Source organism: Osmerus mordax, chromosome 3 (genome assembly GCF_038355195.1).
Source record: "Osmerus mordax isolate fOsmMor3 chromosome 3, fOsmMor3.pri, whole genome shotgun sequence".
Lineage (NCBI taxonomy): Eukaryota > Metazoa > Chordata > Actinopteri > Osmeriformes > Osmeridae > Osmerus > Osmerus mordax.
This window is the reverse complement of record NC_090052.1, coordinates 20,203,858-20,228,685: the sequence shown is the minus strand read 5'-3', so window position 1 is coordinate 20,228,685 and position 24,828 is coordinate 20,203,858. Positions and strand designations below refer to the sequence as shown.

Below are 24,828 nucleotides of genomic sequence, written 5' to 3'. Positions count from 1 at the left end.
ACTATGAACTTTTAAAATAAATTACTTTTTAAATATTACAGTATTTTACATGTGAATATAACAGTATGCAGTTTACAGGTGCATGCAAAATCCAAACCAGATTATATTATTATATTATTATTTTTACAAAATATTAAGTTACACTAACCATAAGAAAATAAATGTGTCATATCTTAATATATCCTAATATAAACCAAAGGAGTCAAAACATCTAATGTTTAGCTAGATTGCGTCGGGTCCTGAAGCCTCCTCCTAGATCCAGGGAAGTTCTGTCGATCAGCTGATTTCCTCAGTTACGCACAATACGCACCTTTCTACCAAGTGACGATTGTTGGGATTGCTCACTCTCATCGGAGACCAACAAGCTATTACAGTAAGACCATTGAGTTTATTAGCCAGCTGTCACGATGTTTTTTCTTAATATTAGGCTCACTGAATGAGCATACCATAGCCAGCTGTAGACAATATATAGTAGCTATGTCTTATTACAGTTTTAGTCCTAGCTCGGATTCTAGCGGTGGTACTAGTAACCTGTGGTAATAGCTAGCCTAGCTGGTTTAACTTAAACCTGAACGGGTATTTTCTGCAAAGGTCCTGTTGGTGACATTTAGTAAGCTAACTAGCCTAATGTAATGTAGCTATCTGAACTACACTAGAGAAATACACACAATTTAGCTACGTTAAGAATGGCTAACGCTGTTGTTTTGTTAGCAGTGTACGTATAGCCATCTTGCTTAGCATTATGAGTGCGATTAAGATGGGGCTGATGAACGAGGTACAGTAGCGAGTGACAGGTAGCTAAACAAAATTTGTTTCGGCTTATAGTCTACACTAGTCCCTAGAAACAGTGGATTGTATTCAATCGGTCCTGTAAATGTCACGTATTTAGCTAACTTTAGCTCACTCTGTGTTCCTGACTCTTCCATATGTATTTATTTGCTAATTTATCAAATAGATTGAAAAGCGATATTTATGTGTGAGATAGGTAGCAAGACTAGCCTAGACCTATCTGATTTCTTACTAACTAATATTTTACAGCAGCATTTAAACTGTGAAAAACTATTCAACCTGTTTGACTACAAGTCACATGGACAAGATTAATCCTTAAGCTTGTTGGGGCGTTAAGCCAGGCATTTGCATTCTGCACTTTAAAACTGGCTATCTACCCACCTTCATATAAGCGTTTGTATGGCATAGATTACTATCAATGGTGTTGCGTGCACACGATCAGCCTTCTTGAAATAGCTACCTACATTCTTTCAGAAATGATTTTGTTCAACCAAATAACTAGAAGGATCATGGGATCATGGGGGCAAGATGACAGATTTTGAGGTCAGTCACATGCTAGCATCTCAAGGTTGTGTAAACTATCACACCACTGACACAGTCATCTTCATTATTGTGGTGTAATTAGGCTTCCTGTCTTAACCAGGTTAGAGGAATGTAGGCCCACACCGTTATGACGGTGGCAAAACTGCTAGTTTCAATGAGACACACCACAAGGGCTTATACAAGAACACACACCTTCATGTTCTGCCACAACTTTAGGTGTTGGTTTTTCTAGCTAAACCGATTCTGTTTCATTGCTCCATTTCCAGGAGACTGATATTTTCCAGGTGTGCTGAGCAGGCCCACCGTACGCCACCATGGGGGAGCTGTTCAGAAGCGAGGAGATGACCCTGGCTCAGCTCTTCCTTCAGTCCGAGGCTGCCTACTGCTGCGTCAGCGAGCTGGGAGAGATCGGATTGGTGCAGTTTCGTGATGTGAGTCCCATGTGACGCGATTATCTAACGGTATCTTTAACCTCCTAACAGAGGATGTGGTATAGTGGGCTTGTTGGTTGAGATAGGGCACACCCGCGCCACTCTCATCATGTGCTCCCAGCTGACCCCATCAGACAGCCTGGGAAGCTCTTCTCATGACAGCCTCCTTGACAACCCCATGGCGTAGGGAGGCATCTATAGGCTAAGCCGAAACAAAGGACAACTCTCATTTCACTGCGTGACTTCTTTCACGTAATATTCCCACTGTCACAGGGCCATTTTTAAATGCCATTCTTGAATATATTCCTTATTTAACCCAGTATCTGATTGCACTATGTTGACCACTCATGCTGCTCATTCTTATTCTTATATATATTTTATTTTATATTTAAATTGTTTTATTCTTAGATTGTTTAGTTCTTAGGAATAGTTAAACTTCTGTACCTTTACTTAATTTAAGATTTGTGTATGTTTAGTGTTTGCACCTCCCTGCCACAGTAAATTACGTGTTTGTATAACATACATGGCGAATAAACCGAATTCTGATTCTGATATAGTATCAGGTCTGTATTCATGTTGTAGATTGTAAAGTGTGACAACCGCATGAAATTCTTTGGATGTTTGCGTTACAGTTGAATCCAGACGTGAACGTGTTCCAACGCAAGTTTGTGAATGAAGTGCGTCGATGTGAGGAGATGGATCGCAAGCTGAGTAAGTGAGCTGTGGAGTGTAGTCTCTCTCTCTCTCTCTCTCTCTCTCTCTCTATCTCTCTCTCACTCACTCACTCACTCACTCACTCACTCACTCACTCACACTTTCTTTTGACCCCTCTTCTCTGTGTCTTCATTGGTCAGGGTTTGTGGAGAAAGAGATCAAGAAAGCCAACCTCCCCATCGTGGACACGGGAGAGAACCCCGAGGTTCCTTTCCCCCGAGACATGATAGACCTGGAGGTAACCATCCCCACCGCACACGCTCCCCTCACGCTCCCCTCCCCTCTCATGGTTGAGTCTCACCACCCAACAACTCAGGCCAATACCCTCCAACTAACAGCCCGTCTACCCCGGTCTCCCCCAGGCCACCTTCGAAAAGCTGGAGAACGAACTGAAAGAGATCAACACCAACCAGGAAGCCCTTAAAAAGAACTTCCTGGAGCTGACGGAGCTGAAACACATCCTGCGGCGTACCCAGCAGTTCTTTGATGAGGTCAGGTTTACATTTGTTTCAGTCCTGCATCCACCACTGCCCACCCCGTAAACCATCACTTGGGCAGTGGCACATTTTAACCAACACCTGTTTTTCCACTGACACGGCCATTTTTAAGCTGTAGTAGTTCTATAATGCGGTCTCATGGCATAGTAATAGCGCTCATAGTAGTGACCTTTGATGTGAAATGGATATTTCACTCTGCTGCATCAACAAGCAAAGCTGGGTTTACTTGGACTGCTATGACCTATTTTACAGGTCTTTATGAGGTTGTATGGGAGTAAATCAGTCAGTTAAAAGTGTCTCTTCTGCCAATCATTTACACGTCTCATGGGCTTTGTTAATCTGTAATCGTACGGGTATGTGTCATAAGTGTGTTGTCATTACCTGGGTCCATTTCCTGACTTGCTGTCGTGATGCCCCTCTTCTGGCAGATGGAGGACCCCAATCTGCTGGAGGAGTCGTCGACCCTGCTGGAGCCCAACGAGGCAGGCAGGGCCGCACCCCTGAGACTGGGGTGAGACCTCCCCCCGTCCCCCCCTGCCTCCCCCCCCCCACCTCTTCCCCTCTTCTTCCTCCTCCTCCTTCCACCCACGCTCCTACTTTGGACACTTGAGATTGAACTATCTCTCCTATCACACCATCTGTGGTCGGAGGCAGGGTATTCCACACCAGCCAGTCCTGTCCCCCGCACCAGCCAGTCCTGTCCCCCACACCAGCCAGTCCTGTCCCCCACACCAGTCAGTCCTGTCCCCCAGTCCTGTTCCGTTGGTCCATGATTTCATGGCTGGCGTACAGACAAGTGAATCCACCTATGCAGTCGAACGCCCGAGCCAGGATACCTCCCATTTAGATCAGCTCCTGTCCCAACCTGTTTCATGTTCAAACAGTGTGAGATTGTGACCTGATGGAGATCTCCTTCTACAGCAGGGTTAGCTGCCGTGAGGTCTGCCTGATTCCCCAGCCGTGTTAACTGGAGCCAGTGTTTGTGTCCTCTGTTGTCCTGGCGCAGGTTTGTTGCCGGGGTGATCAGCAGGGAGCGCATCCCCACCTTCGAGAGGATGCTGTGGAGAGTTTGCCGTGGCAACGTGTTCCTGAAGCAGGCGGATATTGAAGAGCCCCTGGAGGACCCAGCCTCTGTCAGTACTGACTGACTGACTCACAGCTCATTTAGACCTGGCTCTGTTGTCCTCTCCTCACTCCTCAATCTCCTTCCTGTGTTTGGCCTTCACAGGGTGACCAGGTCTACAAGTCTGTGTTCATCATATTCTTCCAGGGAGACCAGTTAAAGATTCGCGTCAGGAAGATCTGTGAGGGGTAAGGTCTCAATTGGGAGCCGAAACCAAAAGCGAACGATCTCTCTCTGTGGCAAGGATGTCTGTTCTCCAGTCTCTTTCCTTACACACTTTTGTTTGTGTGTGTGTGTGTGTGTGTGTTTTCAGATTCCGCGCGTCCCTGTACCCGTGTCCAGAGACTCCTCAGGAGAGGAAGGAGATGGCCGCCGGGGTCAACACCCGCATTGATGACCTCCAGATGGTACGCACCAACCTGCTTCTGACATCACACCTGGCCTGTATCCTGGCCTGACCCGTGGACGCGGTTTGGAAAACCTGACTTCTGTTTTTCAATCCCGTTTTCCTCGGAAATATTACTCCTTTCGGTTGGTAGCCCACAGCCCCTCAGATAGAAAGAGCAGGAGGAACTAGCCAAATATATTAGATTAGATAAGCCCTCAGTGCCGAGAGAGCTGCTGTAATGAATGGAGTTGATCTTTCCAATAAGATCTCAATGCCCTTAGATCAGATTAGGGGGGGTTGCTCAAATTGAGTTATCTTCCTGTTGCTTCCCTGCTTCTGATGCTAAGAGAGGAAGCTGACCGATGACCACAGCAGGCTGGGCGGGAGGCATCTGGACCAGATGGACCTCTGCCAGCATGGCCCATACCCCGGTGGAGGCGCTGGGGTAGAGAGACTTTATATAGGCCTCTACCTGCAGCCATCACACTGTCCAGGCAGGGCCGGTGGAGACCGCCCTGCTCTACTCCTGTTGACAACTCTCGGCTCTCTGACTCACTGTAGATCAAGAAGAGGCCCCCGAGAAAGAAGGATGAAAGAGAGATGTCCCGAACTCTCACGCGCGCACGCACAAATGCACGCACAGTACACCAACCGCTTGGCTCTCTTTAATCATATAATCCTTCCTCTTGACACCCTAGATTGTGCCAGGCACCATGCGAGGAACAGTGCCAGTGTTGCTGGCTACTGCAGCCAGTCTGGCTATTACTTGTTATGAAGCGACTCGCTCAGCATAAACAATCTCTAATGAGCTGAGCCCCCCAGGGTACCGCCTGAGGCCTGGGGCCATTACTAAGGCGTGGTGATCACCTGGAACGCTGCTTCCCTGATGGCACAGCTGAGAGGCATCCTCTCCATCTTTGGCTGGGAAAACAGGAACCTTCACCCATCTCTTATCACGGGAGCCAGCTGAATGGAAGGGGGTGTTCTAAATTGCGTTGCGTTACACATAGGCGTCCAGACCACCCACCTATACTCGCACCCACAAATAAATACTGGGGCGAACGCACCACGCTCACTACTCTGGAATGAGCTTAGCTCAAATCCTCGGTAGGTGAGTCACATACCCCTTGAGCCAGTCGTGTGTGTGTGTGTGTGTGTGTGTGTGAGCGTGCGCTTGTGTATTTGTGCAGCTTGTGTGTCTCAGGATTGGATCCAGTTACATACCCTGTCTGGGCGGAGATGGAGATGGAGGGAGAGAGAGAGAGAGGGGTAGAGAGACGTTGTCGGCCTTATGCCCGAGGCCCCCTGTCCACCAGAGACTCGAGCCTGCAAGGGTTCCGGAATGCTCCGCTTGGCCATAGCGACGGGCATACTGTTATGCTCGTTGCTACGTGGGCAGCAGGGCTAGGGATAGTAGCGGAGGGTGGAGCGCAGGGCCAGGCCTGCCCGTTTGGGAGGCAACAGATATGAGTGTGGGTGTGTGTGTGAGGGTGTGTGTGAGGGTCTGGGCTGTGTGGGTGTAGAGCAGATATAAAGTCCCTGTCATCCACTGATCATGAGACGTGCTCTTCTTGGGAGTCATTTTAGTACATTCCTGGGAATGTCCCCAGCGTAACTTACGGTAAACCGGCAGGCTCATGTCCCAGCATCCACCAGGATCTGCCTCGGGTACACATAGCTCCCAGTAAACACCCCTATTTGTATGAAGCCCTCAGATACCAAGGAAAATGTGATTCACGGTGTCTGCAGTTCTTTTGGCAGAAGGCGACTCTATCCAATTCAGTCACTAGTCAACATCTAATGTCACGCCAACATGTTCCCGGGTGTGTCTGACCCCTGATCCATCTGCCCGACCCCCCTCCCAGGTGCTGAACCAGACCGAGGACCACAGGCAGAGAGTCCTGCAGGCCGCCGCCAAGACGGTGCGGGTGTGGTTCATCAAGGTGAGGAAGATGAAGGCCATCTACCACACCCTCAACCTGTGCAACATCGACGTCACCCAGAAGTGCCTGATCGCAGAGGTCTGGGGCCCCGTGTCCGACCTGGACTCCATCCAGTTCGCCCTGCGTAGGGGCACGGTGAGTGTCCCCCCTCTCCCGGCCCCCCCCCCCCCTCCTGACCGGCTGGGGAGGGATGAGACGGCCCCCCTCCCCACTCTCACACATTCCCCGTGTCTCCAGATCATGCGTTGGGTTCCGGGTCTGAGCTCGGAGACACGGTCGTCCCTCTAGCTTGTAGACCATTCAGTCTGGGTAGCCAGACGTTCCAGTGCTTCCTCAGGGGCAGCGCTAACGGGGCGTGACGCAGCGTTGCGTGACCCGTGGACATGGTCCTGGTTCTGCACCTATCAGGAGGCCAGGGGCCCGGGTGGGAATCCCGTTCAGGAGGAGTTCATGCTGGTCTGTTCTGGTGAGGTCGGGTACAGCCAGAGTGTAGCAGGCCAACATCACATGAATCTGCGGAGAGATTCCTATCAGCTTATCTCTCGAGCCTGCTCCTGCCTGTCTCTCGCTGCTCCTACCTCTCTCCTGTCTCTGCTCGTCTCTCTCTGCTCTCCTGTCTCTCTCTCCTCTCTCTGCTCTCCTGTCTCTCTCTCCTCTCTCTGCTCTCCTGCCTCTCTCTTTCTCCTCTCCTGTCTCTCTCTGCTCTCCTGTCTCTCTCTCCTCTACTGTCTCTCTCTCTCTCTACTCTCGGCCCAGAGCTAGATCAGTAGGCCTTTTCTGTTCATGCCAGCCAAAGCTTAGTCCTCTCACGCACCACGCTCTCTCTCCCAAGCTGAATATATCCCAGGGCTATTTTTAGCCCCCCTCCCCATGTCCTGTAGCGGAACACAAGGCCTTGGTAGACCCCCCCACCTATTAATACACCCAAGATCCTACCTGGATCTGCCCGCCTCTACCTCCCTGAACCACAGCAGGGAAGGATGGGGTTCACTCAGGAATGGAAGCCATGTCTAATTCAGACCAGCTGTACGGTAGATCTTTGCTTAGTATGAATCACAGAAGCCAGTGTCACCGGTGTGATGACCTGTGAAAGGCAGCCAGACACACAGACAGACTAATGAGGAAAGCAGCAGAATTCCTCTCATTCCTCGACGCTGAGGAGAGTGCAGCTGACTAGCAGGACCAGCACATGATCCCATTGTGAGGGAGATTACCGCCAGAGTGAACAGCTTTCCCCCCCCCTTATTCATTCTTCCACTTTATTTTTTTTTAAAAAAAATTTTGGAAGACTTTAGAGGGCTGTTTTTGCCAATAGCCTGAATACCGAACTGTAAAAGTGCGTTGTTGTATGACGTGTTCAAAGAGTAGTTGGTGACCGTGGTGCTGTTCTGGTCGTCCTCAGGAGAAGAGCGGTTCGTCTGTCCCCTCCATCCTGAACAGGATGCAGACCAAGCAGACTCCGCCCACATTCAACAAGACCAACAAGTTCACCTCCGGCTTCCAGAACATTGTGGATGCGTACGGCATCGGCAACTACCGCGAGATCAACCCAGGTACGCCTCCTTCTCTACCCTTCAGTCATGGCCCTCTTCATCCACGCTGTCGTATTCCCTCGCTCATTTGGGCTCTCAGAATGCAAACAGCGTCTGTTTACCCAGCTGTGTATGTATAACGTGTACGCATTCATCCATGTGGTTGTATTCTGGGACGCGTACCTCTTTTCATTTGGTTTTTCCATATACAAACAGCATGTATTTGCCCGGATGCGTGCGTGCTTGTAAACCATAGGTGTGGACCGGCGTGTCCCCGTGCCGCCACGTCAGTGTCGATCACACGGCACTGTGCGTGCGCTGGTGCGTTCGTATGAGTGTGCACGTCACTGCCATCTGCTCATGTTCTCCCCCTCCCCCCCCCCCGTCCGCCCGCCCGTCGACCCTCCAGCTCCATACACCATCATCACCTTCCCCTTCCTGTTCGCCGTCATGTTCGGCGACATGGGCCACGGCGCGCTCATGACCTGCGCCGCCCTCTACCTGGTCCTGAGGGAGAGCAGGCTGCTGGCGCAGAAGAACGACAACGAGGTACTGCTACCGCCCCTCCGCCCCCCCTCACTCCCTCAGTCATCCTCATCCTGGTCGACCCTGACACGAACACCTTACAGTAGTGGTTCCCAACCCTGGTCCTCAAGTGCCCCCTGTCCTGTCATGTTTTAGATGTTTCACTGCTCCGACACACCCGATTCAAATGAACGGGTCGTTATCCAGCTCTGCCGAAGCCTGCTTATGACCAATCGTTTGAATCAGGCGTGTCGGAGCAGGGAAACATCTAAAACATGCAGGACAGGGGTGCCCTGAGGACCAGGGTTGGGAACCACTGCCTGTAGAACACCATAGATAGACTCTTTCTACATTCACATATCCACTTTTGACAGTCTGACTGTGTCATCGGTATGTGTTCTTTTGAACCCGAGACCAGGACCAATGACTCTGGCTGTGTATAGTGCCACCCCCCCCCTCTGGAGGTCAGGCAGTAACAGTGAGGCCTGTGTCTCCCCCCCCCCCCCCCCCGTGTGGTGTTGCTGTTGCAGATGTTCAGCATGGTGTTTGCAGGGCGCTACATCATCCTGCTGATGGGCATCTTCTCCATCTACACGGGCATCATCTACAACGACTGCTTCTCCAAGTCCCTCAACCTGTTTGGCTCGGGCTGGAGTGTGCGGCCCATGTTCGACGCCAAAGTAGGAGGCAACTGGACGTGAGTCTGCTCTTGCAAGAGATGTGTGTTTGTGTGTGCTCTCTTCAGGCAGTGTGTGCTATAAAAGGATGTCCAATGCCCTTCCAGTTTTACAGATGTTGAGAATAACCGAGTTTTGCAGTTGGATCCAGCTATAAGTGGAGTATTCAAAGGACCATACCCGATTGGCATCGACCCAGTGAGTACCCCCCCCCCCCCCGGAAGTCGCTTTGAGATACAAAGCTTCCTGACGCCCATGTCCGTTTTGACCCCATCGATCTGTCCGATGTGATCCGCAGATCTGGAATATCGCCGTCAACAAGCTGACGTTTCTCAACTCCTTCAAGATGAAGATGTCCATCATCCTCGGTGTCATCCACATGCTGTTCGGAGTCTCCCTCAGCCTGTTCAACCACCTGTACGTCTCTCTCTCCCTCAAACTTCCCGTCTCCCAGTAGCCATGTTTGGCATCTCCACGGAGGTCTCACGTCCCTGTGTTTTCTGGGCCTCTCTCTCTCTCCAGTTACTTCAAGAAGCCCCTCAACATCTACCTGGGCTTCATCCCAGAGATTGTGTTCATGGCCAGCCTCTTCGGCTACCTGGCCCTGCTGGTCTTCTACAAGTGGCTGGCGTACGACGCCCGCACCTCCAGAGCCGCGCCCAGCCTGCTCATCGCCTTCATCAACATGTTCCTCTTCAACTACAGCGACCCCACCAACCAGCCCCTCTACAGGGGACAGGTGAGCCGCGGTCAGCCGTCCTGCTGTCCGATGAGAGTGCTGTGGGGAGGCATGTCGGCCAAACTCCTCTCTCGACCTCTTTCTCTCCCCCCCAGATGGGATTGCAGTGTTTGCTGGTGGTGGTGGCGCTGGCTTGCGTTCCCTGTATGTTGATCGTGAAAACCCTGGTCCTACGCCGACAGCACATCTGGAAGCAGAATCTGGTACAGTCTGCCTTCCCCTCCGCACGCTCGCACGGTTCAATCAGTTGGGGATCGAATTCAAATTAGAGGCCCAAATAAAACCACTCCACAAAGTTCTCACTTGACCGGGTACATTTGAAACGTCGGAGCAGCGAGGCAGGATGCAGGTTTGCAGGTCGTGGCGGTGTGACCCCAGGTTGACCCCGTCCTCTGTTGTGCTTCCCAGGGCACTCAGAGCTTTGGAGGGATCCGGGTGGGGAACGGACCCACGGAGGACGAGGCTGAGATCATCCAACACGACCAGCTGTCCCAGCACTCTGAGGAGGAGCCTGAGGTGAGGGACCCCCCCACCTCCCTGTCTCACTCTCCCCAGCCCTCCACCTCCCTGTCTCACTCTCCCCAGTCCTCCACCTCCCTGTCTCACTCTCCCCAGCCCTCCACCTCCCTGTCTCACTCTCCCCAGTCCTCCACCTCCCTGTCTCACTCTCCCCAGCCCTCCACCTCCCTGTCTCACTCTCCCCAGTCCTCCACCTCCCTGTCTCACTCTCCCCAGCCCTCCACCTCCCTGTCTCACTCTCCCCAGTCCTCCACCTCCCTGTCTCACTCTCCCCAGCCCTCCACCTCCCTGTCTCACTCTCCCCAGTCCTCCACCTCCCTGTCTCACTCTCCCCAGTCCTCCACCTCCCTGTCTCACTCTCCCCAGTCCTCCACCTCCCTGTCTCACTCTCCCCAGTCCTCCACCTCCCTGTCTCACTGTCCCCAGTCCTCCACCTCCCTGTCTCACTCTCCCCAGTCCTCCACCTCCCTGTCTCACTCTCCCCAGTCCTCCACCTCCCTGTCTCACTCTCCCCAGTCCTCCACCTCCCTGCTCTCATTGCTATCCTGGGCTGCCCAGGCTGCTTCCTGACCACAGCAGTCTCTCCACAGTAGGGAGGGGGAACAGAACAGGCCCAGGCCAGGATACAATAACCCTGAATAATTGAAGACACCAGCCACACTGGAAACCCTGTTGAGAGCTCCCATTTCATTTCCACTGGCTCAGGAAGGCCCAGAACAACATCAATATTTTAGGTGGAGGCTGCCTAGATATGGAACTGCTACATGGTTTGGAAACAGGAAGTCATGTTCCTGCAGGCCACCGTTCAACTGTTTTAGAGGGTTTCGAATGAGTCCTGTTTTAGCCTGTTCCCTTCTTCGATTGTCTTTTAAGGAACCTATAAAACGACACAGTGTCATTTTGTCTGTGTGAAAAGTTCAGCCCAGTGTAGTGTTGTCTCACCAGAGCCAGTTTGAACAGGCTCATCTGACAGCTGCATAGACACAAAGGGCTTCAGATAGATCCACATCAGGTCTCTGTTCTCCTGGGTGACCTTCTGAAATGAAGAGAAGTTTTAATTTGATCAAACATTTGTAAACATGTTAATGGCTAAACAAAGCCAGTGCCCTTTTAAACGGGCTGCCCATTAGACTCCTGTCGTGCTTCAGCTAACATTTGGATGTTAATGCAGTCAATATTAGTAGGCTATTCCCGGGCGCTTGTGTGTCACTCTGTCTCATGTTAATAACCTGCACTTCAGGTTTGGTCGTTGGAAGGGCTTCAATGTGGGTGCATTTACAACAATGTAACATTTGAGGCTATTTCGTTTTGTTACTTGTGCACTGTCTAAACGGGAGCATGCTGGGTGTTTAGAGTGTCTGTGTGGGTCCTCCAGTCTGGCTAGGCAGGTAGTGCAGGGCGCTGAGTCAGTGAACTTGCCACTTGAGCTTTCATAGAGGAGCTTGTGTTTTAACAGGCTCCTCATGCTTGGCCCCTGTGCCTTTTTAAACCCCACTAGTCAGCTGGTCAAGTATTGCCAGTATGTCAATTGTTGCTGACCCCAGCCACGTTTATGAAGTAGGGTATTTGATTCAACAGACTAGGCTTAATAAGTGGAACATGACCTGATGGGGCTGGGCGATGTGACCCTAACCCTCGCTGGTCTGGGCCAGCTGTCGGGTCAGGCTAAGTGGGTCAGTGCATAACATTTACAGTTCAGGGACATTCCCCCTGGGCAAGTAGGGTGAAGTGCCTTGCCCAAGGACACAACGTCATCTGGCACGGCCGGGAATCGAACTGGCAACCTTCTGATTACAAGCCCGCTTCCCTCACCGCTGCTAAATGACTAAATGTAAATGTAAATACACCTTCAGTACATTATAATGTGTGTTTATTTCCAGTTTTTTGGTGTGTTTTGTTTTTTTCCCCCCCTCATGTCATTCCTCTCATCGCTAACCCAACCGTGTCTGTGTGTCACTAACTGGGACCTGACCTGTTGTCACTTCCTTTCAAGGCTACCGAGGAGGAAGTGGTAAGATAGGAGCTCATGTCCCCCTAGCGCATGTTATACTAGTCTGTCTGTCTGTCCTAGTTACCTGCTTCTGTTTGTGTGTTTGTGCCCCTGATAGTCCTGTTGGCTGTGTGTGTCTCTGTGTTGTGTGTGTGTTTTCTTGGTGGCTCTCTGGGTGATGGAGGGTGTAACAGGCTCCAGGGCCCCTGATAGTCCTGCTGGCTGTGTGTGTCTCTGTGTTGTGTGTGTGTTTTCTTGGTGGCTCTCTGGGTGATGGAGGGTGTAACAGGCTCCAGGGCCCCTGGGCTGGGCAGCTTCAGTAGACTAGTGCTTCATGTCAGCCCTAATCAGGCGGTGGTGAATGGGCCCCTGGCTGTGGGGCAGCTGGGGCCCTGGTTGTGGGGCAGCTGGGGCCCCTGGTTGTGGGGCAGCTGGGGCCCCTGGCTGTGGGGCAGCTGGGGCCCCGGCTGTGGGGCAGCTGGGGCCCCTGGCTGTGGGGCAGCTGGGGCCCTGGTTGTGGGGCAGCTGGGGCCCCTGGCTGTGGGGCAGCCGGGGCCCCTGGCTGTGGGGCAGCTGGGGCCCTGGCTGTGCAGGGCTCCTAATGGAGCAGAGGGGGCCTTCATTGCAGCTTGGGATCTGACTGTTGGGAAAGCTGGGTTGGTAGCAGCTGTTAGGGTGGGCTCTTCTGAATGGCTTGCTGGTTGATACCTCCTGCATCTATGTGAACCTGCAGCACTTAGTCCTGTTCCCCCAGTCAGGTTATGGCCCAGGAGCTGGGGGATGTTGATGTCTGGTGTCTCTCTCTCTCTATCTCCCTGTCTCTCTCCTCCACAGTTTAACTTTGGGGACATGGCAGTGCACCAGGCTATCCACACCATAGAGTACTGTCTGGGCTGCATCTCCAACACAGCCTCCTACCTACGACTGTGGGCCCTCAGCCTGGCACACGCACGTGAGTCTCCGCACGCACGCACACACACACACAGGAGTTACCTACTCACATCCATAGATGCGCACACACACACACACACACACACACACACACGAGTCACCTACTCACACCCACGGATACACCTCACACACACTACCCTCTCTGGGTAGTATTGCCCTTAACCCTGTGTGTGTGTGTGTGTGTGTGTGTGTGTGTGCGTGTTTCCCAGAGTTGTCAGAGGTGCTGTGGACCATGGTGATGCACATCGGCCTGTCATCTCGAAGCTTCGCCGGCTTCCTGTTGCTGAGCGTCATCTTCGGCGCCTTCGCCGTCCTCACGGTGTGCATCCTGCTCATCATGGAGGGCCTGTCGGCCTTCCTGCACGCGCTCAGACTGCACTGGTGAGTGTCTCGCTTCCTCTCTCTGCGGTGGGAAATCGCTTTTTTCGACGTTTTTTTCCCCTCACACGACCAAACAGTCACCCTCCCTGTCTTCTCTCGTCAGCAGTTTGCTGTGGGTGAGTGGTTTTGCGGCGGATTGCAGCATCTGTCCACTCTGGGGACTGTTCAGCGGGGAGGTGTGTGTGAGCGGGCTCAGCCAATGGCGTGGCTCAGTCTGTTATTAAAGTCTGCGTTGAATCCCTGGAGAGGATCACCTGACTCTCAGACAAATACAGCTGGCCAGATCCATCTTAATATAGCCCCTCTCCGAGCCAAATATATTTATTCTTGTTAAATCTTCTTTATCCCAATTATTCCACCCTATGAGACAGAATAATTGTAGCCAGTTCAATAGTGTTTATTAGTTTTCTTTTGTTGTTGTTATTATTATGGACGAAAGGTGAATTCAGTTGTCAGTGTTGTCGTGGACAGTGGTCTGCAGCGCCCCCTGCTGGTGACTGCAGACCTCCTTACCTCAGGCTCCAGTTGACCAGTGATCCATGCAAGACTGAAGCGTGCCTCTCTGGCATGTGATTTATGCTTTTAGAAGCTGATGTTCTCCCACGCCTACTGTTTCCTGGCCGGGAGCCTTCAGTATGTTCAGTGCCGGCCGGGCAGCCTATAGTACGTGTCGAATGCTAGGCTGGCCCTGCCGGCCGGCCACCTGGCTCCGTCTCATGTTGCGGGGGTGCGTCATCCAGACTGCTGGGTTCTGTAGTTCTTCCAGGGCTCCCAGGAGGCTTTGCTGTCCATTCATCCGCCATGTGAGCTGGCGTGGGCGTGTGTCACGGCCTACTGGAGTCGGCCTTGATAAGCCACTGGCACAGTCACGGAGCAGGTGACTGACACCAGTGATCAGGGCTTCATGTACCCATCCCAGGAATGCAGACGAACCAGCAGCCCGCACCGCTCCCTCTAAACGGGCCCTCGGGGGACAAACGGGAGGCTCCGTGCTGGAGATCACCCGACCGAGAACCCGCCCTCTGCAGATCTGGTTTGATCAGGCCTCTGTTGTGGATGCCTGTCAGCTGTGTTTGTGCCCCCCCCCCCCCCCCCCCTCTCCAGACAGCCTCCGGAATGACAACCACGCCTGCTTCCTCGGTTGAAAGGTCACCTAGACGCAGGGTCTGCGTGTGGGTGTATAAATAGCCCCAGGGGAGGGGGTTGGGTTGCAGGCTCAGGTTCAGGGTGGAGTTGGGCTCTGTTACGCGGTGGTTTACAGAGAGACACTGTGGTATGGGGAGCAGGGTTCACCTCTCACCCCACCCCAAGGCTGGATTGCCTTTTACGTTTCGACCTTTGCAACTGACTTGGTGCTGGACTGTTACTGTAAACCACTCCTGTTACCTCATTAATATCCTTGATTGGCAGGCTAACTGACAACCAACCCCCTTAATTTATACTGTTCACTTCAATTTATATTGTTTTTTTTCCAGGGTGGAATTCCAGAACAAGTTCTACACTGGGCAAGGCTTCAAGTTCCTTCCGTTCACCTTTGAATGCATTCTGGATGGGAAGTTGGAAGATTGAAGAGGACATTCCTCACGCCTCCTCCTCTCACACGCCTCACTGTGCTCATGTTGACCGGGGTGTTCAGTAGTGAGTCTGATGGCAGGTACACTCCACCCCCTGGTTGTTGCTTCAGGAACGATGCTATTGAATGACACTCCCTAAATCCCCAAACTGTCAAAGATTTCGAGACAGATCAATCTGTTATATTTATCCGTCATCCCGTCTGTTAAACCAAGCTACATATTAAACATGTTTCAAGCTCAGTGCTTTAGTTTCTCTACCAGATAACCCATGACCTAATTGTAATTTGGGATTGGTCTCGATTATATGATCAATTATTTATTCTCTGAAGGTCTCGTGGAAACATGCCCATGTGAAGTCCTGTGTTTATCTGTCTACTGATGATTGTAAATGATTTTGGTTCAATAGTTCTGTTCTGCAGATATGTGTTGATTGATTCAGACAGGGTTCTGTCGGAGGTGAAGGATGACTGTCATCTGACTCGCTCTGAGTTGCACCCGAGCTCCACCCATCGCCTCACCACCTTTAGGAAACTCATACAGCTCTAGCGTGTGTTCCATTGTTAAGTCAGTCCCGCATCCACCCTCTTTATAGCTGCTCAGTGAGAATACACACACACATACACACACACAATCTCAGGTTGCACACACATAGCTCTACTGTGAGGGTCTAAAGGGAATAACGCAGGACTACTTATGTGGATGATCATAGCATTGTCCTCAATATGCAGATGGGTTGATGTACTGTGTGTGTGTGTGTGTGTGTTGACTGTTCCGTTTCAGACATATCTGAATGCAGTGGACTGAGGGGAATCTGTGTGTAGTCTCGTTAGCCAGAGATTATTTAACTGGTCTAAAATGAAGCCAGCCTTTCAGTGATAATTCATGACAAGTCGAGTATCTGTCATTGTGTGTCTAATTGTCATTCTTGTTGTTGTGCTTGTTTTTCCAGATGTGTTAACGTATTAATTTTCTGTGAATGTTTACAATCTGACTGGGGAACTTAGAGGGCGGTAGTGAGGACAGAAGGATTTTGACAGACATCCGAACATTAATTGTTGTAAGATCTATACCGAATAGGACGGGAGTAGCATTAAGTATCTGTGTATATGTTTGTCAATAAAGACAAAGAAAGGGGTTTCATGAGAATAGTTTTTTTTCTTCTCAAAGACTTGTTCCCACTCCATACCCACACTCTCCTAGCATGCAGTGTTTATGAACAGGGGATGGAAAATCTTCTATTCCAAAGCCCCATCATGGATCTAGTGTGCCATCTAGTGGCTATAGAGTGTAATGCGGATACAGCGCTCCACATACACTGAACAAAATTATAAACGCATCACCAGGGTGGTCAAGTTTGATCAAAAGCTTGGCGTGAGATTCCACGAGATCTCACGTGAGAGCGTGAACAGGCTGAATTGTGTGTGTCTCACGGTCAATGCATGAGGCTTGAGAACCCTGCGCATCACTTTTGTTTTTGCCCCCTGACTGACTGGTTTTCTGACCCGCCCCGGACCCTCCCAAATACAGTAAAACTGCACATTTTAGAGTGGCCTTTTATTGTGGCCAGCCTAAGGCACACCTGTGCAATAATCATGCTGTCTAATCAGCATCTTGATATGCCACACCTGTGAGGTGGATGGATTTTCTCAGCAAAGGAGAAGTGATCGCTAACACAGATTTGTGAACAATATTTGAGAGAAATAGGCCTTTTGTGTACATAGAAAAAGTCTTAGATCTTTGAGTTCAGCTCATGACAAATGGGGGCAAAAACAAAAGTGTTGCGTTTATAATGTTGTTCAGTGTAGTTCCTCAGGCCTCCTCATGGTGGCAGTGTTGGACTGGGATTAATGAAGAGGAGCAGTAGCTAATGTTCTCCTACATTTAGTCATTTAGCAGACGCTCTTATCCAGAGCGACTTACAGTAAGTACAGGGACATTCTCCCCGAGGCAAATAGGGTGAAGTGCCTTGCCCAAGGACACAACGTCAGTTGGCACGGCCGGGAGTCGGACTGGCAACCTTCTGATTACTAGCCCGATTCCCTCACCGCTCAGCCACCTGACTCCCCTAGTGAGTGTTGGTGTGTGAGGAGGCAAGGATTCCTTAATCCTTCCCTCCTCGGCCGGGCTTTTGAGAGGTACTTTGGATGTCTCTCCAGACTGCTGTCACGGATGAATGCTTCTTCCTAAGTAAGTCAAGTATGAAATGTGTTCTTCAAAATTATTGGCTGTCACAACAGGAAACTAAAGTATTTAGTTAAGTTTACATGGAACATTTTCCTGGAAGTTCATTAAGACATTCCTACCATGGTATCCTCACTGTCGTCAGGACAGATAAAGTGGGGTGACCTACCTGCATTATAAGTGAATTTGAGGATGAAATGTGATATCAGAGGCCTGTTCCAGCACAAATAAAACCACCCCAGAATACCTTGGCACTTCACATACTGATATACAGTTGTCTTCTTCATCATAGAAGTAAGCCCTTTATAGTCTGATGTTACAGTGACTGATCATGGCAAAGTACTATATGATATCATTACTCCAAACATTAAGTAGGCAGTTATTTTGGTTCCTGCACAGCGAGAGGTCACTCTGCCCTTTCGGAGCCGGTAAAAGTCAGCATGAAAATAGGAGGCTTTTCTTTCTCTCCCCTACTAAACCTGTTCTGGTTATCAAATGAAAGGATGACTATTCAGGGAGAGGGATGGAGGAGGGCTTGCTACCATCGTGCAGGTTAGTAGTGGTTGTTGGTGTGTGTCTGAGTTCAGCCTTTATGATTGGTGTTCAGTCCTGGGACCGTTGCTAGGCGACCGCCGTGAAAGACCTCAGGAGAAGAACTCGATGTTCTCCCCTAGGAGAATGTACATTCTATCAACAGTCCCTATCGGACACAACATCCTACGATGTGACAATAGAGAGAGAATAGTGTTTACATTTCCTAGGAGTTCCTCCAAAGCACAAAAGTTCAATTGGTTTTCAGGTTGTTACATTTACATTTAGTCATTTAGCAGACGCTCTTATCCAGAGCGACTTACAGTAAATACAGGGACATTCCCCCGAGGCAAGTAGGGTGAAGTGCCTTGCCCAAGGACACAACGTCAGTTGGCATGACCGTGGCCATGTGGCTGTCAGTGGTCCTGACATGATGATAGCACACCTTATGGTTCCCCAGCCTACTCCAGCCTATCCTAGCCATTACACCTCCACCCCTCCACACACACACACACACACACACACACACACACACACACACACACACACACACACACACACACACACACACACACACACACACACACACACACACACACACACACACACACACACACACACACACACACACACACACACACACACACACACACACACACACACACACACACACACACACACACACACACACACACACACACACACACACACACACACACACACACACACACACACACACACACACACACACACACACACACACACACACACACACACACCACCCCAGCCCACCTCAGCAGGACTTTCTGACTGTGGACACCATCTCATCACAGTGATCTAGCCCTTACATTTAGATTTAGTCATTTAGCAGACGCTCTTATCCAGAGCGACTTACAGTAAGTACAGGGACATTCCCCCCTGACACAACGTCAGTTGGCACGACCGGGAATCGAACTAGCAACCTTCGGATTACTAGCCCGACTCCCTCACCGCTCAGCCATCTAACTCCCAGGTTGCAATTCTGCTGCCTGATTCAAGAGTATTGAAACTGACCGGAAATGATTGATTTTCGGAAAGTTATGTTTGTCTTTTGAAGATAGTTCAGGGGATAGGTGATAGTCATCTTAAATTGCAGCAGTCCTGGTGCTATGAGGCGTGTGTCCTGAGGGTCCCGTTGCAGAGAGATGAGGACAAACACGATAGGTGACACCTGTTAAACATGTGGCAGACTGGCCCAACTCTGTGGTAGGTAACTAGGAGCCAGTTGGCTGAGCGGTTAGGGAAGCGGGCTTGTAATCAGAAGGTTGCCAGTTCGATTCCCGGCCGTGCCAGATGACGTTGTGTCCTTGGGCAAGGCACTTCACCCTACTTGCCTCGGGGAGAATGTCCCTGTACTTACTGTAAGTCGCTCTGGATAAGAGCGTCTGCTAAATGACTAAATGTAAATGTAAACTAGATCAGAACCTCACAATGTATCCTACGTTTCATAACACGTTCTGAAACTCAACCCATATTATAAGTTGAATAACAAAATATTTGTGGTTGAGTGTGATAGATGTATTTTTTGCTCTACAGGTAGGTGCTGTACTTTTGAACAGGCTGTTCTCGCCTTGCTAAACTCATTAGTCTGATTGGTATGCCGCTCCAATGTATTTTCCTCCCCGGGTCGCTTTTTCCTTCTGCTTTCTGAGCCTCGGAATGTCATTGATCCTTTCCTTTAGGTCAGGAAACTTGGCAGTGGACATTGAATGTGACATTCCCCGTGACCAGCCCGAAAGTTCATTAATCAGAATTATTGGAAGGAATTTGACTCCATCCTATTGTTAGCGTCCTGAAAAAAGTCATTCGAGAGCACAGCTCTCTCTCTGGATCAGAAAACACTGAATGATTAATGACAGTGGGAACATAATGTAGCTATGTTCCTTCCTGCTCAAATTATGACTGACATTCATTTTGATGTGACTTTTTTTGTCAAGGACCACAACATTTTATTCCGTCTTTAGCCAATCAACCTGGATTTGACACTGCAAATTAATACTCTGTTGACTTAAATGGTTTAAGAAATATTTTGCTGATGTGGCTTGAGAATGCGAACTTCAGAGTTTAGCGAAGAAAATAAAGAGTTCTAGTTGAGTTACAGGACTTTCTCATTACATTTACATGTAGCAGATGCTCTTATCCAGAGCAACTTACAGTAAGTACAAGGACATTCCCCCAGAGGCAAGTAGGGTGAAGTGCCTTGCCCAAGGACACTACGTCATTTTTCACGGCCGGGAATCGAACTGGCAACCTTCAGATTACTAGCCCGATTCCCTAACCGCTTAGCCACCTGACTCCCTTTGAAAGTTCTAGTCCTCAATCCTCCCAACATTGTGAGCAGCATGTTGTACACAAAGACATGTCATGCCTGAGAGTACAAGTAATATTCTAGAAACTGTCAGACAGATTGAAGGGTTATCGAGTGCTTGAGGGTTCCTTGATTGACGAGTCCATTAGGTGTGTGGGACATCCAGGTGAGTGTGGGTCATCGAAAGCTTCTCTTTACTCTGTGGGCTGGGCCTTTTCCTCACTGGCGTGTTATTACTGCCAGGTCTTCAGATAACATTGTTAGTGAAACAGTGTTTCAAGACCAGTCTGGCCTCGCCATTGTTTTCAGATTTTTTTTTTTGGCTCACTGATTTGTCCGATTACATCAGGAAACTTCGCACAATATGAAAATCTGACACTAATGACGACATTACACACAGGTTCTCTCAAACACACACACACCTCCGTGGGAGACAGTTACATAACAAAAAGGAGGAGGTGGAGGAGGAGGAACGAAGTATCACGAGTGGCAGACACATAAAAGAAGGAATGGCTGCCCATTTCAGCCAATTAAAGTGTCCTGGACTCATGGCAACCTTGAAAGAATTCCTGATTTGTGGAAGCACCCAGAGTTCCTTTGGCCCTCAAGAGAAACCACAAGGTTTTAAAGAAAGACAATATCGCTAGACAGAACCAGTAAAGCCGGTAAATCACAGTATCAAAGAGTACATCTCTGTCATCGATCTGTTCCCACACCAACAGAATGAGTGTAATGTCACCCGACCAGTATCTAATCTCTGATGAAACTTATGGCAACAACAACATAAAAAAACTTTATTTTGAGTTTTGATAATCATATTGCCGTTCCCCATACTGCAGGTACATCGGATACTAGTTTTCTTCCCAAAGAGACACAGGCATGTCTCCACATGGGACAACATCTAGAAAGCCAGCAGAGACTGAAACTGAAGAAGGAGAGGAGGGAAAAAAGTCCAGGGAGCCAAGAGTTTGTGGTGCCCCCTCTCTCTGAGCCCCACGGGCCAGTGTTTGGGGTTGTGTGTTTGTGTCTATGTGTGTGTGTGTGTGTGTGTGCTTGTGGGTTGTGGGGGGTGGAGGTTGTCCGTTCCACAACCCCAGAGTTAGGGTAGAGGCAAGGCACTGTTTGTGTTGTGATTGGTTGGAAAGTTGAAGTCAGAGAACTCCAGACCGCCAGAATCTGCAGTTCCCCCCCCATCCTGAAACACAGGGATGCTTCCAGAAGTGTGTGTCTGCTGGTGAGTGTGCATGTGTGCGTGAGTAAGCAGACCTGTAGTCGAAACCTGAACCTGCAGTATTTTTGTAACTGTTTGTGAGCTTACCCACACAGAAAAGCAAACGCTGTAAAGATTGACTTAGCAGTGCCTGTTGTTTTGGTTGGGGCTTGTTCAAAAGTGTCAAAATCAAAGTTCAAAATCTCACTGAGCTGAGTCTTAGAGCTCAGCATCATCCCTGTCAGCCGTGCCCCGTGTCATGGCAGGATATGGACACCACAGCCAGCACCATCTGACCTAGCCGCCACTTATTGTTTGAAAGCTTTTTTGTTGTTCTCAAGCTGTTTCCAGGGACAAAAAAAAACAAAACAGCTGTGTCTAACCAAAGGCATTCAAGTCTCAGCTAAGAAATGAGAAACACATTACCAGTGGTTAGGGCTGCTTTGCCCTCTTTGAAAACGTTTTTCTTTCGCTCTTCAAAGCGTGACCGGGACACGTGAAAGCAATGATCGAAATATTTCTTCTTGATCTGTACCTATTGGGGGCAAATGATGGCATTTCTCAGTCTTTGAGGAGCCATGTTAGATTTTTGACATAAGACTGGGATGGTACTCAGGTTAAGTCTGAGCCTGAGGATGAAGGGCTCTGTGTGGACTCCCTCTGATGACCCCCACTCCACTGGGCTATCCCTGGACAGGTTTCCTCCCAAGCATTCATCACAATAAACTGCCTTTGTAGATAAGAGCATTTTTGTAGGGGAGCATTAACTTTCTGCATCCGGAGGTTTTACGTGATGCAGTATGCACCTTGTAACTTGTTGCTAGAGGTCAAAGCTGGAATGTGACACTAGTTAACTAATTTGGCAAATCCTCCAAGGAGGCCCATACCAGAAACACTCCAAGAATCACTCAAAGAAAAGTCCTGAGCTTTCCACATTTCACCTTACGCTGATGAAAAAAAACTGAATTGTAAACATACATTTGGAAATGATATAACAAGTTCTCAAAGGGGGAGATGGTCCTGAGAGGGGGAGAAGGTGGAAGGTGGGTTGTGTGGAAGCAGCAACGCCTCCCTGCCCCCAAAGATGAACTGCTTTCTTGATCCTTCTCTTGACTGCTCTGACATGACCGTGGCAGCAGAATAATGAGGCCATAACCAGGAACATAAGCCTCAAGGAATGTCCCCATTATGTAAGGTGTGTGGGAGCAGCTTCTACGAACACTGACAGACGAGGGAGATCTAGAGATAGTGAGATTGAAAGAGACAGAGCAGGGGAACAACACGGACGTGAGAAAGACAAACAGAGGAAAGTGAGGCAGGAAGACGAGGATGGAGGGAGAGGTGTACAGTCATGTGTGGAACATTGTATTCCAGTCAAATACAGGTGATACCAGGTTGAGTGTGCGAAGGAGGTGTGTCTTTTACACAGACACTGCTAAAGATAAAACAGCCCTGATGATGTCATGTGTTACTTCTGTATCTGTCCTTCATTTGCACAGTTCCCAGAATACAAGGCCATGTATTATTCATGATTATAGAAACGACACAGTAAACACTATCATTTCCCTAGTGTTTGCCCTATTCAAATCAGATAACTACCTTCAACCCTTCCAGCCAGTTGACCAACATAATCTACCTTCCATTACGCAACATAGAGATAACCAGTAGAAACACTGGGAGAACCGGAGACTCCCTTGCCCCAACATGAGGTTATGATTCTTTGTTCTGGGTCTCCCGAAAGCTGCAGAGGTCAAGGTCGGCAGGCTCCAGGTGCTGACAGCCATGTTTCAGGTTGAGGATACCTGATTACTTTGGGATGAAACACTTGCTGGCTGATTTCAGCAGCCTTCATTTAGGGTCCTGGGGTTGTTGACATCTTCCACAAGTGTTAGTGGCCAGATGTTTTGTATCCATAGATACAAGAGATAATGCAAAGCCCTGGGATCTTTCCTAAATCCTTACACAATGGATACCTTTAACATCAAAAGTTACGTAAAGTTGTCCAGAAGAATTGTTTCTAGGAAATGCTCTTTAAATCACCCAGAGTTCATGCTAAGTCTCGAGTTAAGACTTAACGTTCATGGCATTCATGTGCTTGTGTGTGTACATATATATTATATTATATATATTTGTGTGTTTGTGCGACTGCCTGGGCCTGCATGTGGTGTTGGCCTAGAAGAAAATGGTGCAAGTCGCAAACCGTGACTCTTGAACCTTGGCCCTTTGACCCCAATTACTCGTTGAAAAAAAAACAATACAGAGCGCACACAGCATTAGGCCTACATGAAAATGTGTTGGTCATTAGGCACTATTTGAGCCAGCCCTTGCGGCACTATTTACGGTAATTGTGCATAATGACGTCGCGTTGGTACATTTAGCCTACAGATTGACTGGTCATTCTGCACAACACTATAACATATAGGCAAGGCTATGGCTACAAAACAGTGGCATCGGCGGCCGGATTAAAATCAGTTGGCACGGCGGCCGAAAAGTTTTTAAATAAAATAGCCTACCTTTAATGAGCTTTGGTTTTCTGCACAAACTTAATTTCTGGTGTAGGTCTTCCTTTGCCGATTAACTTAAAATTCTCATTAAAAGTTAACATTGAAAACGGCGCATATAACAAATGTGAAACAATGTACTCCTCAGTCCTCACCAGCGGGAACGTTACTCGTGGCTTCCATTGTGAAGTGAACAAACAAGCTAACTTTACTTTAGCTAGTTTATTGTGATCGCTTTCCCCACAGCGGGCGGAACTTGTCACAAAGTTAGCGATAACAAATCCCACCCATTTAGAGGGAAGATATGATTTGTCAATTTTACTGTCAATTGAAATCAGTCTTTCATTAAAATACTATTAATCGGCCCTCTGTAAATTCATAGCTGGACCACCAATCACAGAGCTACATAGCATTTTCTTCCCAACAGAGGCAGCAAAATTCTGATAGGGTGACAAAAGAGTTGTTTTTCATTTAACTCTTCACATTCCAACCCAAACTAAATAGGCAGTATTGAAGGAAACATTGTATTTAGATTCTCAAATTATGAATTGATAAAATAAAATTTGAACAGATTACTTTATATATATATGTTGGGCCCTCTCTGACAGTTCCACACCGTGCGACACAACACCACCTCTCCTTTCAGAGGAAAAATTACACAAGGATGAGGAGGAAAGGCGGAAAGGGGGAAAAAGGAAGGAAACATAGAGACTAAATCTTTTGAAAAAATGTTTTATGTTCC

General features: G+C 49.2%; 1 protein-coding gene across 2 annotated transcripts; it reads left to right on the top strand.

Annotated features, from left to right (window-relative positions):
- The first annotated feature begins 305 nt into the window (after positions 1 to 305).
- On the top strand, positions 306 to 16,450 carry atp6v0a1a (ATPase H+ transporting V0 subunit a1a). 2 transcript variants are annotated; one of them, XM_067233669.1, is made up of 22 exons: positions 306 to 373; positions 1,599 to 1,763; positions 2,396 to 2,474; positions 2,618 to 2,715; positions 2,840 to 2,968; positions 3,403 to 3,485; positions 3,981 to 4,107; positions 4,203 to 4,285; positions 4,411 to 4,504; positions 6,351 to 6,563; positions 7,831 to 7,981; positions 8,370 to 8,509; positions 9,016 to 9,182; positions 9,270 to 9,360; positions 9,461 to 9,579; positions 9,685 to 9,901; positions 9,997 to 10,104; positions 10,310 to 10,417; positions 12,414 to 12,431; positions 13,245 to 13,362; positions 13,571 to 13,742; positions 15,218 to 16,450. In XM_067233669.1, exons 2-22 carry the CDS (start codon positions 1,647 to 1,649, stop codon positions 15,309 to 15,311), a joined length of 2,526 nt encoding a protein of 841 aa, XP_067089770.1. In that variant the 5' UTR covers positions 306 to 373; positions 1,599 to 1,646; the 3' UTR covers positions 15,312 to 16,450. The 2 variants fall into 2 exon arrangements, with proteins under 2 accessions (XP_067089770.1, XP_067089771.1); XM_067233670.1 differs by lacking the exon at positions 12,414 to 12,431.
- Positions 16,451 to 24,828: the final 8,378 nt, after the last annotated feature.

Excerpts from the sequence above, each read along its gene's own strand:
- atp6v0a1a (XM_067233669.1), top strand. The coding sequence starts at position 1,647 with ATGGGGGAGCTGTTCAGAAGCGAGGAGATGACCCTGGCTCAGCTCTTC. Across the intron at positions 9,183-9,269 it reads AAAGTAGGAGGCAACTGGAC|TTTTACAGATGTTGAGAATA; the intron begins GTGAGTCTGCTC and ends ATGCCCTTCCAG. Across the intron at positions 13,743-15,217 it reads CACGCGCTCAGACTGCACTG|GGTGGAATTCCAGAACAAGT; the intron begins GTGAGTGTCTCG and ends TTTTTTTTCCAG.